Source organism: Salvia hispanica, chromosome 2 (genome assembly GCF_023119035.1).
Source record: "Salvia hispanica cultivar TCC Black 2014 chromosome 2, UniMelb_Shisp_WGS_1.0, whole genome shotgun sequence".
Taxonomy (NCBI): Eukaryota; Viridiplantae; Streptophyta; class Magnoliopsida; order Lamiales; family Lamiaceae; genus Salvia; species Salvia hispanica.
This window is the reverse complement of record NC_062966.1, coordinates 33,739,258-33,754,456: the sequence shown is the minus strand read 5'-3', so window position 1 is coordinate 33,754,456 and position 15,199 is coordinate 33,739,258. Positions and strand designations below refer to the sequence as shown.

At 35.2% G+C, this 15,199-nt stretch overlaps 3 protein-coding genes, 1 long non-coding RNA gene and 2 other non-coding genes across 6 annotated transcripts; 2 read left to right on the top strand and 4 right to left on the bottom strand.

The window, feature by feature from the left end:
* Positions 1-1,477: 1,477 nt before the first annotated feature.
* LOC125204308 (pentatricopeptide repeat-containing protein At1g20230-like) lies at positions 1,478-4,156 on the top strand. The gene has a single exon (XM_048102916.1). The coding sequence runs from the start codon at positions 1,562-1,564 to the stop codon at positions 3,623-3,625; it is 2,064 nt and encodes a 687-aa protein (XP_047958873.1). The 5' UTR covers positions 1,478-1,561; the 3' UTR covers positions 3,626-4,156.
* Positions 4,157-6,784: 2,628 nt separating this feature from the next.
* Positions 6,785-8,058, bottom strand: LOC125204943. Its single transcript, XR_007173672.1, has 2 exons — positions 8,015-8,058; positions 6,785-7,033 (listed from the first exon to the last, which is right to left on the bottom strand). It is a non-coding gene; the product is annotated as an uncharacterized LOC125204943 (long non-coding RNA).
* LOC125208745 lies at positions 7,635-7,704 on the bottom strand. Its single transcript, XR_007174224.1, has one exon. It is a non-coding gene; the product is annotated as a small nucleolar RNA Z105 (small nucleolar RNA).
* LOC125208708 lies at positions 7,785-7,876 on the bottom strand. Its single transcript, XR_007174190.1, has one exon. It is a non-coding gene; the product is annotated as a small nucleolar RNA SNOR75 (small nucleolar RNA).
* Positions 8,059-11,425: 3,367 nt separating the features above from the next.
* On the bottom strand, positions 11,426-12,234 carry LOC125208241 (cold-regulated 413 plasma membrane protein 2-like). Its single transcript, XM_048107823.1, has 2 exons — positions 12,030-12,234; positions 11,426-11,939 (listed from the first exon to the last, which is right to left on the bottom strand). Exons 1-2 carry the CDS (start codon positions 12,194-12,196, stop codon positions 11,507-11,509), a joined length of 600 nt encoding a protein of 199 aa, XP_047963780.1. The 5' UTR covers positions 12,197-12,234; the 3' UTR covers positions 11,426-11,506.
* Positions 12,235-13,226: 992 nt separating this feature from the next.
* On the top strand, positions 13,227-14,171 carry LOC125206844. Its single transcript, XM_048106065.1, has one exon. The coding sequence runs from the start codon at positions 13,227-13,229 to the stop codon at positions 14,169-14,171; it is 945 nt and encodes a 314-aa protein (XP_047962022.1).
* The last annotated feature ends 1,028 nt before the right edge of the window (positions 14,172-15,199 follow it).

The following is a 15,199-nucleotide window of genomic DNA, read 5'->3' as shown; positions in this document are numbered from 1 at the left end:
GCTTAGATAGGGTACAATGATATAGTACTGCATTTCCTTCAAAATATAAACGTTAATTAGCCATCTACAAAACTACATCACCATCCATTTTCAAATAATACCCCATAATCGGAAGTGAATCTTTTTCTTAATAAAGACGTTTCATTTTCTGCACTCGTTTTAGAAAAATAAAAATAATAAATAATTAAAGTGGAAAAAAAAGTAAAGGAAGAGAGAAAATGATGTAGAGAAACTTTATTTTTTCCCCACTTTAACTATTTATTACTCTTAGATTTCCAAAACGAATGCAAGAAATGAAACACCTCCGTTAACATGGCACGGAGGGAGTACTATATAACAAATAAAGATACAATTATTAAAATTTACATAGAATACAAAATATTATTAATAGTACTCCATATTAGTATTAGAATTATCGTTATTATTATTATTTTTATCACATACGCGTAAATGTATACATAGTTCTCTTTCACGCCTTAAATCTTACTACTAAATTCCCTGCAAAGCTTCATGTTTTCCGTTTGAATAAATAACTCGTTTCACAAAAAGGAAAAAGGAAGCACTTGTACAAAATGAAATAGAATAAGGGAGGAAGATAATATTCATATACACCACAAGTGAAGTAGTGAAGTATGAAAGGAGAATCTTTTTAGTGGTTTAAATTTGTAGGAAGCAAATATTTAATATACACCGTAGCTTTATTGTTTTGGAGGATATATACCCTACATACCCTAAAGTTTGAAATTATTTGTATATATATTTAGTTTATTAGTGTAGTGGCGCATTGTTCCTAATGCTATTGCTAGATTCGTTTATCAAACGTTTTATAACAAAGTTGAAATTGGGGTTTAATTCGACCGCTAACAATTGGCCCCTACTAATAACTAATTACCCTACCTATGTCTATTCATTAAATTCACCAAATTTTATAGTAATATATTGAATTACGAATGCTATATAGTACTATTAGGGATCGGCTTAAAATATAGAGTAGTGCTATTAAGGCATGTTCGGCCGTTAAGTGTTTATTTTTAGTATTTTTAAATATAGGTTTCTTTTTTCTAAAACTTTATTTTTATTATAAGTGGACACAATATTAAATATGTAAATATTCTGTATGAAACCAGCAACTTAGTCCTACTTATGAATTTGGTCATTCTCTTTAGTCTTTAGACTCACTTTTTAAATTAATTTCACAATAGGAGTTTTCGCCAAAATTATATGGTTTCTTTTAAATTAAATTAAATTGTTTAAATAAATTTTTTTATATGAATTTATTGTACTACTCAACTTAAGGTCTTAAGTAGATAGCACAATAATTTATATTGGGCCAAAAGAAAAAATTAATTAGTACTCCGTATCAATGAAAAGCCCAACCAAAAACCAACAATTTTAGGCCATAGTCCACGTGTCATGAATTAAACAAAATATAAATACCAAAAAGAAAAAAACATTCATGATCATGAAGAATTTGAGCTCAATTGGCATTCAGTCTGAGATGGGTTAGATCAATCTCGGCAGCGGCGCTTCTACTTGTTCTTCGCTCGATGTTGGCAATAAAATGCTCCGAAAAGTACCCACTGGTCTCCCGTCACATTTAAATTCTACATTCATCAAGAAGTTTATCAACTTGGGAGATTTAGAGCGTGCCCGCCAACTGTTCGACGGAATACCCGAACCAGATGTGCAGTCTTGGACATTATTAATTTCAGCTTATACCAAGACTGGAAGAAGTAGAGACGCGACCAAGCTTTACACTGAAGTGAAAAACAGTGGAAAGATAAGTCTTGATAAGTTTGTTATCTTAGCTGCTGCCAAGGCCTGTGCGATTTCAGGGGATTTGTCAAAGGCGAAAGAAGTCCACTTTGATGCTTTGAAGTATAAGGTTAGCTCGGATTTGCTTATAGGGAATGCTCTGATTGATATGTATGGTAAATGCAAGTACTTTACTGGTGGGGAGCAAGTATTTGCAGATTTGAGAATCAAGGATGTCATTACTTGGACATCATTTTGCTCGTGCTGTGTCAACTGTGGGCTTCCGAAGGCGGCGCTTCATGCTTTCCGTGATATGGTTGTGGGTGGAGTTAGGCCGAATTCGATGACATTGTCCTCTGTGGTTCCTGCTTGCTCGCGCTTGAAGTATTTGCATTCGGGTCGTGAGATACATGGTTTTGCTCTCAAGAATGGGATGGGAGAGAATCAGTTTGTGAGTAGTGCTCTGGTCGATATGTATTCGAGTTGCTCGAGTATCAAGCAAGCTGAATCAGTGTTTACTAGCATGCCACAACCTGATGTTGCGTCGTGGAATGCTATTATGTCAGCGTATTTTGCAAATGGTGAGGGTGAGAAAGCACTTGATACATTTCATCGCATGAGAAGCCGAGGAGTCAAGCTTGATCGTGTTTCCTGGAACTCAGTCATTTCTGGCTGTGCTGATAATGGAAAAGCAGAAGAAGCGCTTGAGGTGCTTAGAGACATGCAACGACTAGGGTGCAAACCTAATCAAATCACAGTTACAAGCGCATTAACTGCTTGTACTGTTTTAGAAGCATGGAGAGGAGGAAATGAGGTCCATGGATATATAACTAGACATTGTTTTACGGAGGATCTGGCAGCCAGTACCGCTCTAGTGCTAATATATGCCAAGGGTGGCGACGTAGAAGCCTCCAATCGACTTTTTAGTATAATGACATCGAGGGATACTGTTGCGTGGAACACATGTATTATTGCAAACTCAATGCATGGGAGAGGAGAGAAAGCATTATCACTCTTTAATGAGATGGTTGGCTCAGGAGTGAAGCCAAACTCTGTTACTTTCACAGGTGTTCTATCTGGTTGTAGCCATGCACAGATGGTAGACGAGGGACTATCGATTTTTCATTCAATGATGAAAGACCATCAAGTTGAACCTGATGCAGAACACTATTCTTGCATGGTTGATGTTCTCAGTCGCGGTGGTCGCTTAGTTCAGGCCCATAATTTCATTCAACAAATGCCAGTAGAACCAACTGCAGCCGCCTGGGGTGCTTTGCTTGGAGCATGCCGGATATATAAGAATGTTGAACTAGGGCGTGTTGCTGCGCAAAGACTGTTTGAGATAGAACCAAACAACCCCGGAAATTATGTATTACTCTTCAACATCCTTGTTACTGCCAAAGAGTGGGGTGAAGCCTCTGAGGTTAGGAGATTGATGAGAGACAGAGGAATCAGGAAAGTGCCTGGTTGCAGCTGGATTCGAGTAAACAATAGGGTGCACACATTTGTTGTTGGTGATAAAAATAACGATAAGAGCGCTGACATCTATAAGTTTCTGGATGATGTACGTGTGAAAATGAAATTAGCAGGATTATATCCTAATACGGAATTTGTTCTACAAGATTTGGATGGAGAAGAACAGGAGGATAGTTTGTGTAATCATAGTGAAAAGCTGGCTGTTGCTTTTGGGATACTCAATTTGAGAGGTGAATCATCCATTAGGGTCTTCAAGAACTTGAGGATCTGTGGAGATTGTCATAACACCATTAAGTTTATAGCAAAATTCATAGGTATACAAATCATTGTAAGGGATTCTTTAAGGTTTCACCATTTTGAAGGGGGCCTATGTTCCTGTGGAGACTTTTGGTAAAAGATCAAGTGAAGAGAAGTAGAGAGATTAGGAGAAGGCAAGAAGTGAGGAGGAGAATGTACAAAATACGGTGAAGCTAGCAAATGCTTCATATGTAGTCATTGTGCATTAAGCTGGCACATCTGTTATGCTGATGACTGTTGGTGCAGTAGTGTACACGCATGATATGATGTTTCTCCAACACTGTAATGGGCTATTCAGAGTTTATGCAATTTACAGATTCATCCAAAGGACCTGCATGAGCTATATACTGATCGGAGCTGCGTGCTCAACCTTGGTTGTGGCTGCTGCCTCACCTTGAGTTGGTGGGATCATCGTCATCACAACACCAGAAGATGAGAGCGCGGAGGATGCAGGTATATGGTTGCAATTGACTACTATGTGTGTCCTTTCGTATTATTTCTCTTGGTTGGCAATTGTGCTACCAAATAGTGACAGGTTTCAATCTTTGTAGTCTCTACTTCTTTATATTTGAAACTCAGTGTGATTTATGTAAGCTGATAGCATCACTATACAGATTAGAGTGTTCAATTTGTTGTCGGTGTCTTGTATAAACAAGAGAAAAGAGAGATAAAAATGTTGTGAAAGAAAAGAATTTTGATGTATAAGCTTCCAATGTTGTGAAAGAAAAGAATTTTGATGTATAAGCTTCCACTAAGAAGGTGCAAGTAACTGTACATAATGTTTCTCTTTAGTAAACAAGCAGATGCATGGGCCCTTCTTTTCTATGTCAACTCTAAATTAAATCATTCAATCAAATAAATGTTCATATGCACCTGCACCCTCTGAATCATTGCAACCTGGTTTTCAAAGGACACATTTTCTCCATTGTCGATATTCTTTGGCAGAGAAACCTCCACATATACCACATCTGCAAAATACTAAGTACTTCCTCCCGTTCCATAAAAATAGGAATATATGGGACGGCAGAAAAATTAATGCATAACTGGTAATAAAATAAAGAGTGAACTACAAAAATAGTCCATGGACTATGCGTTTATCTAGCCAATGAACCCTGAACTTTCAAAATATCCCCAGACAACCCTGGACTAAACGTTTATCTCGAAAACGGTCATTTTTCACTATTTCGTGACGAAAATACCCTTTTAGGCTGTTTGGGCAATTTGATCTTTTTACATTTTAAATATGATATTATTTCAGTGATGTACTAAATCTGATATTATTTCAAAATTATCATTCTTCTTTCCTTTTGTCATCCTTCACTTTGTTTCTTTATTTCAATATTAGATTTAAAAGCGAACTACATAAAAAGTCTCTAACATTTCCGTTCGTCTCACTGCAGGCCCCTAGGGAAAAAAAATACCTCCATAAAACTAACCTTAAACATAATCACATATCTTGTTTTTTCTAACTAAAATGCCCTTAAGGCCTAAAAGGGCATTTTTGTCATTCCATTATATTGTTGACACGTGATTTCTCGGACATTTTTGTCAGAAACTTCTTATGTAATTTTCTAATAAGTTCTGGTACTTTATCATTTCTCGAACATTTTTATCATTATTTACAGTTTCTAATTTTTTTCATAATATACATTTATCATTAACTGCATTAATTAATATGAAATTAATAAAATGAGACCCTTTCTTCCTCATAAGACTCATTTTCTTATACTTTTTTAATGTTTTCTATTTTTCCTAATTTTTGTTTGTTTTTTATACCTTGATTTATCGATCAATTTTATTTATTATGAAAATATCCAATTTTGCAGTATTAATTTATAACTTTACATGGTCTTAATTTTAGATACTATTATTAATAAACCCTATATATTCATATGATGTTAAAAATTTCAGTTGAAACTAAATTAAAATTCTCAATAAGATATCAATAAATATAAAATAGTATTAAAATTAGGCTTAGATTAACAAATTAGCTCCATGATATATAACAAAATAATATTTTTAATGTCAATGTTTTCAAGAAAATAATTATTGTATCATTTGATAAAATATGAAATACTATTTTTTTAATTCTATGTATTACTGATTCAGATTTTATTTCATAAATAACTTTATTTTTCCATAATTTTTATTGTTTCTCAATGAATTTCCTACATGATATATGTAGTACTCGTATATTGTTACCACTAACTAGAAATAGAGAAATATAAGAAGTTTTTTTTGTGTAGAAATATGGACAAAATTTTAATCACGTGTGAAGTACCAAAACTTATTAGGATATCACATAAGAAGTTGCTGGCAAAAATGTGACAAAATTCATGTCAACGAATTTAGGGTTTGCCAAAAATACCATTCAGGACTTTGGGCATTTTGGTCCTAAAAATAGCTACAGATATACGATATGTGATTATATTTAAAAATAGGATTGTGAGGAGGTTTTTTTTTCCTCTAGGGGCATGCAGTGACACAAACAGACCTTTTATGTAGTTCACTCAAGATTTAATTTTATAAAATTAAATTTTAAATTTCATTATTTAAATATCAATATCAATATCAATAATTTTTTAATACTCCAATACTGCACGAAAAAATTATAGGTTCAAAAAAAATTATAATATTAAATAGACTTCTCACATATTAATAATAATAACTACTAAAAGATTAAAAAAATATATTATTTAGGAAAAATGAATATATTTTGTATCACTAACAAAATTATATTGGAATACTTTAAAATATATAATATATGAATATAATGATCGGCAAATAAATAAAGTGAAAAAAGATAAGTACAATATAAATGGAATACAAAAAATGAATTTAAAACTAATTGAATAGTGTGAAAAATAAAAAAGAAGCCGCCTCTACTACTAACCTACCAAACCCTAAAAAGGAGAGCCCTCTCTCAATTAGAATCGATTAGAAGAAAGAGAAAACAGAAGAAATATGGAAGGTCGATGAGTTATAATCACTGGTAAAATATTTTATTTGTACTGACACTGTTAATATAACTGTGTACAAATTCTGAATTCAACCAATCGTGCAAATGGCCCCAACTCAAACCATGGTTTCATGTTAATTGTATTATATTTAAGAATAATTACGTTCCATATAAATCTCACTAAATACGGCAAGATTTAGTACTCCTACTACTTGTTAAAAGATAACAGACGACTCAGATTTTATATTAAGGACTAAAATCAATAGTATTAGAAATTCTACTAAGAAGAATGACAGACAATGTTGTGTCCAGATGTAGCTCATAAATCATAAGGATTTGATTAAAGAGCAACGATGAACACTTGATTATACCAGAAAATTCAACGGTCTAAGCACACAATGAAGCATTAAACACCTGCCAATTTCTGGTGAACTATAAAAATTATAGCAATAAAAGATAATAAAACAAGAATCTATTCAACACAATGTTGAGTTCAGATGAAGCTCGGATGATCATCGTATTTGATCATCAAGCAACGATGAACACCTACAAGAAAAGGTACAATGAGAGATGAGAAACCCATCCACCATCTTCCTTCTCTATCTTCACTTTCCCAGAAATGTAACAGCATTCAATAACAAAAACTAATGAACACTTGACTAACATCTGGTAACAATAAGAATATACTGTACTTATTAATTTTATCGAAATATAATTAACATATAAAAATTTGACCATGGCTCAAAAGTGCTTGAAAAATAATCACAGTTACCTCCCAATCCCAAACAAAATGAGAAGGATTATAGAGAGCATCTCAAGCTATAGTATTTATGAGTTTCTCATCATTGCCACAATTCACAATAACTTATGTGAAATAATTAGATAGTAAACCCCTATAAAATTACTCCACAATATACGGAATTAAGAATTTATTTTGAAACAGGATTGAATAGACATCATTACAATTTTGGGTCGAGTACAAGACAAGCCATAACATTGGCCATTGGGGCCTGCATATACTCGAGTACTTTTTTTTCAAACGTGAAATAATGTGAAACAAATAAACTAAATTATTCGAAATTTCGATTTAAATTGTCAACAAAATAAAATGTATAATAGAAAAATTATTTAATTGAATGGGGGGCATTCAGAATGAGTAGGAGGTTATATATCAATCAACCAAACTTCAGACTAATAAGAAATCCTCATTATGCCCCAAAAAAGAATAAACTTCACCAAAATATAAAAAATGAATTGAAACAGAAGAGATCGAAGGAAGAAGAGTGTGAAATGGAGATTCTCTCAGACAAATGCCTCGTTTTGTCCTCACGATGTAATAACGAATGGATTTCGATCAGACTCGTCATCATGATTTGTTCATCACCGAGAAACACGATTCATCAAAAAAAACGATTTATAAAGGGGAAAACGAAATGGATTCGATAATTACCGAGATGGTGAAAATGATGGGGAGATAATTGAAAAACAAATATGATTGGAGAGAAATCAGAGATTGATTTAAAGTACCTGAAACTGGAGATTATAGCATGAATCGGTGAATGATTGATGGCAGAGGGAAATGAGATGCAGGTACTACTTATAATGGCATTCCTTTTTGCCCTAATTCACCTCCACTGGGCTTCGGCCCAACACTAACAGAATTCAGGTTTTAGCTTTAAAAACTTTCTTTGCTTTTCTTAATGAGAAAAAAACATTATTTATCTGGTAGTAGGAGTAATTTTTATTGATTATATCATTAAGATTTAACATGGGTTTACAATTGAAAATAACATTCATGGTAAGTAATTGAAAATAAAAACGACAATGTCTACTCTTCTTTTAAGTTTATTTAAAAAAATATGTATATTTCCACTCAGGGGCGGACGAGGGCAAAAAATTTACGAGTAAAAATTAAAGAGTTTTAGGAGGAGCATTTAATGAAAAAATAGAATAAATAAATTTTATAATACATATTTTATATAGAAATGGGGTAATTGGAGGGGGCATTTGCCCTTTAACATATAGCTAGATCCGTCTCTGTTTTCACTTAACACACAAAATGTATTTCTCTAAAATTTCATATCATTATTTAAATGTGACATCTACTCTAAAAAAATAATATAAACAAGAAAAGTGGCATCTCAATTGTAATTCCGTTTGGTCTATTCGCAAATATAGTCTTAGTTCATTTATACTATAAATAATATTACTTGATCTCGCATTTTACTAGCCAATTTTACTTACATTTCATTTAAAATTAATATGAAGTATATAATTATATAAATGAAACTCACATTCTACTACTTTTTTTCAATCACTTTTCTTAATATACTCCGAGTCAAAAAAAAAAAAGAAATGAAATTTCTAATAATAGACCAAGGGAATACCAATTTGTATTTAGTCCATTTAAATTTTATGTTTTTATCGACTCATTGCCTCATTTACATCTAACAATTTATTTCATAAACAAAATATTTGATTTTATTAGCAACTCGTTATACTGTGATATTGATCACGCAATTAGTTCTTCTACAAATATCAAAATCTCTGATTATCATCAATTCCATAATTATTGGATTGATTATTGGAGTATAAAATTATGTTTGATTTCTATTTTATTTTCATAACTTTAGGGAATGATTACTAATTGATGTGAGGACCCTTTAATTATTTTTATTGGGGAAAAATCGGACATCCGTGGATGGAGTAGGAGAAATTTCTTGTCTTTTAAAAGTTTTCAAGCAAGCAAAATCAGCTAGTAGTATAATTCTGCTATAAAAAATAGTCACATTATAAAATAGTACTAATAATTATGAATATATATTTGTATGGTAAAAAATTATATACTAATTAGATTCAAAAAAGTTGTAAAACGTCAATACAAATCAAATGCAATCTTATCACTGAGAGAGGAGAATAAATGGTAAAAGCAGAGAAAATTTTGAATAGTTATCTTTAGTTTTCTAAATTAAAATATTCTAATACTAAAGTAAACTTCAACTTCAAATCGACTAAACCAATCTTATACAAAATTCGAAGTTATAACAACTGACTCCATGATAAGAACCATCAGTGCAATTCAACTTACGACGTTCGAGGATATTGGGGTTGAGGAAGTACATGTCGCTTCGTTGGTAATCAAAAGGCAAACGACAACTGCCCCTTATCCCAACATAATCCACTATAGCTTTGCTTCTCGCCGGCACGACAACTCTACCTGAAGCCCTAACTGGTGTTGTCGTTGTGAAGGCCGTGCGCCATTCCAACGCTAGACGTTTGCTTCCAAGAAACGATATTATAGTACTCTCATATGTGCGTCTACTGCTACGAAATGGTATAGACCGTATAGTTATCCCATCATCTGCTGCAATGAAGGGCAATGCTGCTTCGATGACTATGACACTCCCATCCCGGTCTTCCGGTATCAGATGGTCAAAACTATGATATTTCTCGTCTACATAATTGATCGACATATCCATGAGATCTTCCACATCTTTGGTGTTGGTAAGGGTGGTCGTGCCCGCCACGAAAAGGCTTTCGCCATATATTTTCAAGTGCTCCATCCGGTAATTCACAGAGGTGATATCCGTGATGGTATCCATCACTTGTTTCCTACCATTCCAAAATTGTTTCCAAAACTTTACTACAAAATAAGCTTATGTCTCATTGTCAAAAATGGAATTAAAAAATGTATGAATCTAAGATCTTTATCATGAAAATATCTTATGTTTACATGTGCTTATCGAAAATCATCAACCAACAATCAGTAATTAGAGAATAAACATTAAATAACAATATTAGATTAGGAATTTAGAACACATTTTGAACATTTGCCCTTCTTTTATCTATAAAAGATCACACTGAAATATGGTCAAATAGAAATGTAGTTGGAGTAAGTAACACTACCCAATTGGACATGCCAATACACTAGTACCTTTTCAAACGTGGCATCACAATAATGCAATCAAACAAGCAATAGATTAAATAAAATTTCACTTCAATAGTATCGACATATAGTCGTATACAACCACAATTTGGTCAAAGAGATAATTAAAATTCTTTAAAATTTCGTAATTTATCGTTTAAAACAGAATTTGATTTTAACTACTGGTAATTTTATAAGCAATTATAACAAATGGATCATACTCGTCGTCCTATTATGTTCATCACCGAGAGACAAAATTATCAACGGAAAATTCTCTTTCCATCAGCTAAAAATCTGATTTATAAATAAAATTAGAGTTTAATGAAATGATGGTGAGACCATAGAAAAACCAAAATGTGATTGGGCGAAAATATTTAGAGATTTATTTAACATACCTGAAACTAGTGAAAAATATCTTGGCGTGAATAACCAGGAATACTATTTATATCTTGGTGTACATCCTGTGTGTTCCATGGATTTTAAATTTGGTTCATATTTTTTTCAATTTTGAATGGATTACAATATTTTAGATGGTGAACAATTTCATTATGATAATACTACTATGTATAGGGAAATTATATGCTACATGTCTTATGTGAGCACTATCCATGAACATCACACTCTCATTTAATACATTTTTAGCTTTGTTTGTTTTATTTATACATTTAAGTTTGTATATAATACATAAAAAATTGTAATTGATTTTTATTTTATAAATTTAAGAAAAATCAAAGAACAATTTGTCATTTTATTAATTTATGTGAAGTTTACAGAGCAAACGAGCAAATTAAGTTTTGACTTTTACAAAAATTGTGAACTTAAAAATATCAATAACAATTTTTAATGCTTAAAAATCAGAGTAAATATATAAACAAAGTTAAACATGCATAAATTTTAAACGAGTGTAACGCTCACAGATTTAGTAAATTTGGTAATAAATTCAATACATATATGTATACGGTATATTTTTGACAATATACCTAAAATTCATGGGCAGTATTGATGGATGTATGTACGTAATAAAAATTAGACTAAATATAATAAATCTAATAATGTTGCCAATAAATCTAATAATGTCCATTTTTGTGTGAGTATCAAAGGAGACGTGTTAGCAGAGCCCAAATAGGGAAGATCAAGAGGAGGATAATCCCCAATGTGTTGGATATGCCATGGCTCTGCGTTAACGAGTTCCGGAATCCGCCACTTGCTCTGATGTGCTCCTGCAACAGATAACACCCGATCGCGAGACAAATCGCTACTCCGATCCAGTCATGTTTGAGAGTGTGAGCGAAGAACTCCGGCGAAACCACGAGCAGGAGAATCAATGATCCCGGCATCTCCAGCCAATCGGGGAAGTGGCGGGGGAAGAAGAGGCGGAGCACCACCGCGACGAAGGCGATCCACGTACCGACCTCTCCCCTCAGAAATTTGAAGAGCGAGTGCGGCAAACTGAAGAAGATGTAGGGGATGAGGAGCGAGGTGAGCATGTTCGATCTCCAGTTCGTCCGATCCAGGATCAATAGGTATCTGCAGTTAATATAACCACAAATTTTCAATTCAATCAGATCTTAATTAATTGACGAACTTTGGAGGAGGAATTGAACAATTGGAGCTCACATGGCGGCGAAGGAGGCGAGCCATTTGAAAAAGGAGGTGCCGGCGCCGAAATCGGAGGCGTGGCTGAGGAGTTTTGTGGCGGCAGCCTTGAGCTCGTTCAAGTCGGCGTCCAACAATGCAGCGGCTTCTGCTTCGGCTCTCATCGATAGGTAATCAATCCGCCTCATTCTCTCTCTCTTTGATACTACTTCAGTACTATACTCTGCTATCGTGTTATGATTCTAAAACGAAGAATAATCATCACACTTTATATTGGGGAAGGATAGTGGGGGCCACATACTTGATGCACAAACCACTGCGCTTTTACGGATCCTAACTGTTTGTATAGTTATGCTTCATAATCCGAAAAACCTTCAATTATACTAGTAGTAGTAGGGGAGTAATTTTTGTTATGCAAATATGCTTATATCTGATTTAATTTTTGCATCTAGGGGTATATAATTTTATACACATGTTTTTTTCGTTGTATGAGCATATCTTGGGCAATGTATTAACAATTATACGATTCTATTTTAATATTTCCATTATTGTTTCGTCCATCCAAGCAGATTTCATTAGGAACAGATCAAAAGGAAAAGTGTTGGAGTTTTGATCAGGAATATTGGATAAATTTGAATATAGGTAGGTACAACAAATAATAACATTTTAGTACTAATTCTAGTGATAAACGAAATACAGTGAGATTAAGAATATATGTTATCCAAAATAAGTCAACACAATTAGAAATATAGGGTTCAATGAAATACGTCTACAAGCCATTCCAATAGCAAATGGCATATGGGCCCATTTGTTTGAATAGGCAATTCTTCCGCACAACAAAATTTTAGGCCATCCTTAACGCGACGGGGCTGGGCCGCAACTCGCGAGTCCCGGCCCGAAATCAGCGTTCGAGCCACTTGCGCCCCGGCCTGGGACGGTCCCGAGGACACAGTTGCGTCCCGGGGCCGCTCCCGAGTCCCGTCCCGGCCGGCGTTATGCGTGCCCGTGCCGCAGCCCATGCGGCCCGTCCCGGCGTTAATTGCGTTCGGACCGGGCCGCAAGTCTCCACGAATTTTTATTTATTTATTTATTTTTTCTATTTATACACTATATTTGCTTCATTGTTAATACTTTTCCACACAAACTCTCACTCTCAATCCTCTAGCATTTCAACACTTTTTGAGTTCTATTGATTGGTTTAACAGCGACCAACGCCAGATGGACGATTTCATGAACTCCCAGAACTGGCAAGTGCCGTCGACACCCGACCCAGATGCAACGCCTAGTCCTTGGCTGCCTACCAATATGGACATGGAATCGCAAGTTAGCACTGATGAGTACGATATCAGCGATATGGAGCCCGCTCCACGGAGGGGCAAGGGCAAGGTTGCCGATGAGGATGGACCAAAGAAGTATAGTCCGCAGGAGACAATGTGGCTGGCCAAGAACAATGTCGATGTCTCCGAGGACGCTGTGGTTGGCAACCAGCAAAGCGGCAAAGCGTTCTGGCAGCGGATTGCAGATAAGTACAACGCTGGTCGACCCGAAGGCTCGTTCGAGCGTACCTATGTGAAGCTACGCAAGCATTGGGGTCGGGTGCAGAAGGAGATTAACAAGTGGAATGGCAAGTGGACTAACGTAGTCCGGATGTGGCCGAGCGGGCACAGCGAGATGGACCTTGTGGACAAGGCCAAGGCAGATTACTTCGCTGACGGGAAGAAGCACTTCAAGTACTTCGACATTTGGAAGCTTGTCGAGAAGAGCCCAAAGTACACCGGTGGGGCTGAAGCGGCGACGAAGAGAACCAAAGTCGCCGCCGGACACTACACTTCGAGCGAAGGAGGTCCGCCAATCGACCTCAACGTGACAGACGGGGACTTCTTCCTCTCATCTCCTGGTACTGAAAGCCGTCCGATGGGCACAAAGGCGGCAAAGAGGAAAGCAAAGGGGAAGGCAACTGCGAGCTACTCCGCTATGCCGCCGCCGCCACCCAATCCTTCCTTGAACAAGATATCAGAGTCTATGTCGGATATGAGTATTACGTTGCGGATGGGCCAGCTGACGGAGTTGACATCGAGGGATACCTCGAGAATGTCGGAGTACGAGCTCGAATTGCACCGTGAGATGATCGAATACCTTCGCGCTCAAATGAAGAAAATGTAGTTCTTTTTTCTAGGATTTGTAATTTTCTTTTCCTATTTTCTGACTGAACAATGAATTTTTCCGGTTTTAATTGTTCAACGTAATCTACTTTACGATTAAAATATGTTGTGAATAGTGCAAATGAATAGTTGTGGCCTGAGTTGTGGCCCGAGTTGTGACCTGCGGGGTTTAATAAAGTTGTGGCCTGAAACCCCTAATTTGAGGGAATGATGACGTGGAGGGGACTTGCGGCCCAAATCCGGGACGGAGTTAAGGATGCTCTTAGGGAGTTCAAATGGCATAGTGAATAATTATTGATTCTTTTAAAAGAACAAATTGGGGAATACACGTACATCCCTATTGTTAATACTGAGCTACAAAATGTATAGTAGAGTACAAATGTAGGACGTACAATTGTTTTTTCGCTCAATTTGGATATGACGAAGACATAGTATCAGATAGTAGTGGAGCTGTAGTTTTGCTTCAATCAGGGCAAAAAGCTGATAGCAAAGTTTTCATGTTCCCTTAATACAGAGACACCATAATGCGTGGATGATGTTCCAAAAAGAAATTCAGTTGTTTGACATAAAACGTAATTTTGTTAGAGACGTGTCCTATACTTGGTAAAAGATTAGGATTGCACCAAATTTCAAAGTGGTTATATTAGTAGTAAGTTTTTCTCAATTTCTTACAAACTGAACTCACTTCTGATTGTGATAATAGGACCCAAAAAATGAAATTTACCCCAATCATGTAAGTTGTGTGAACTAACACAAATGTCTGCTTACCCAAGGTAGAGGAATGTAGGCCAAAACATGGGGCTTTTGCCATGAGAAAACAACATGCCAACAACCATCCAAATTTGCAAGCACACATTTTAAAATAAACAGAGGCACACTCCCACTATATGCTGCTTTATCTTTTGAACTGGAAAACACATCTCAAAAGCAGTGACATATCTATTTTTCTACTACCAGCCAAACTCATTCCTTCATGCATCATACTTTGTAACAAACTTTAACAAATCACTTATTCAATCAAAACCAAAA

Bases quoted from the DNA above. Each gene is read 5' to 3' on its own strand.
- LOC125204308 (XM_048102916.1), top strand. From the start codon at position 1,562: ATGCTCCGAAAAGTACCCACTGGTCTCCCGTCACATTTAAATTCTACA.
- LOC125208241 (XM_048107823.1), bottom strand. From the start codon at position 12,196: ATGAGGCGGATTGATTACCTATCGATGAGAGCCGAAGCAGAAGCCGCT. The intron at 11,940-12,029 runs GTGAGCTCCAAT...TATTAACTGCAG, and splicing joins CTCGCCTCCTTCGCCGCCAT to ATACCTATTGATCCTGGATC.
- LOC125206844 (XM_048106065.1), top strand. From the start codon at position 13,227: ATGGACGATTTCATGAACTCCCAGAACTGGCAAGTGCCGTCGACACCC.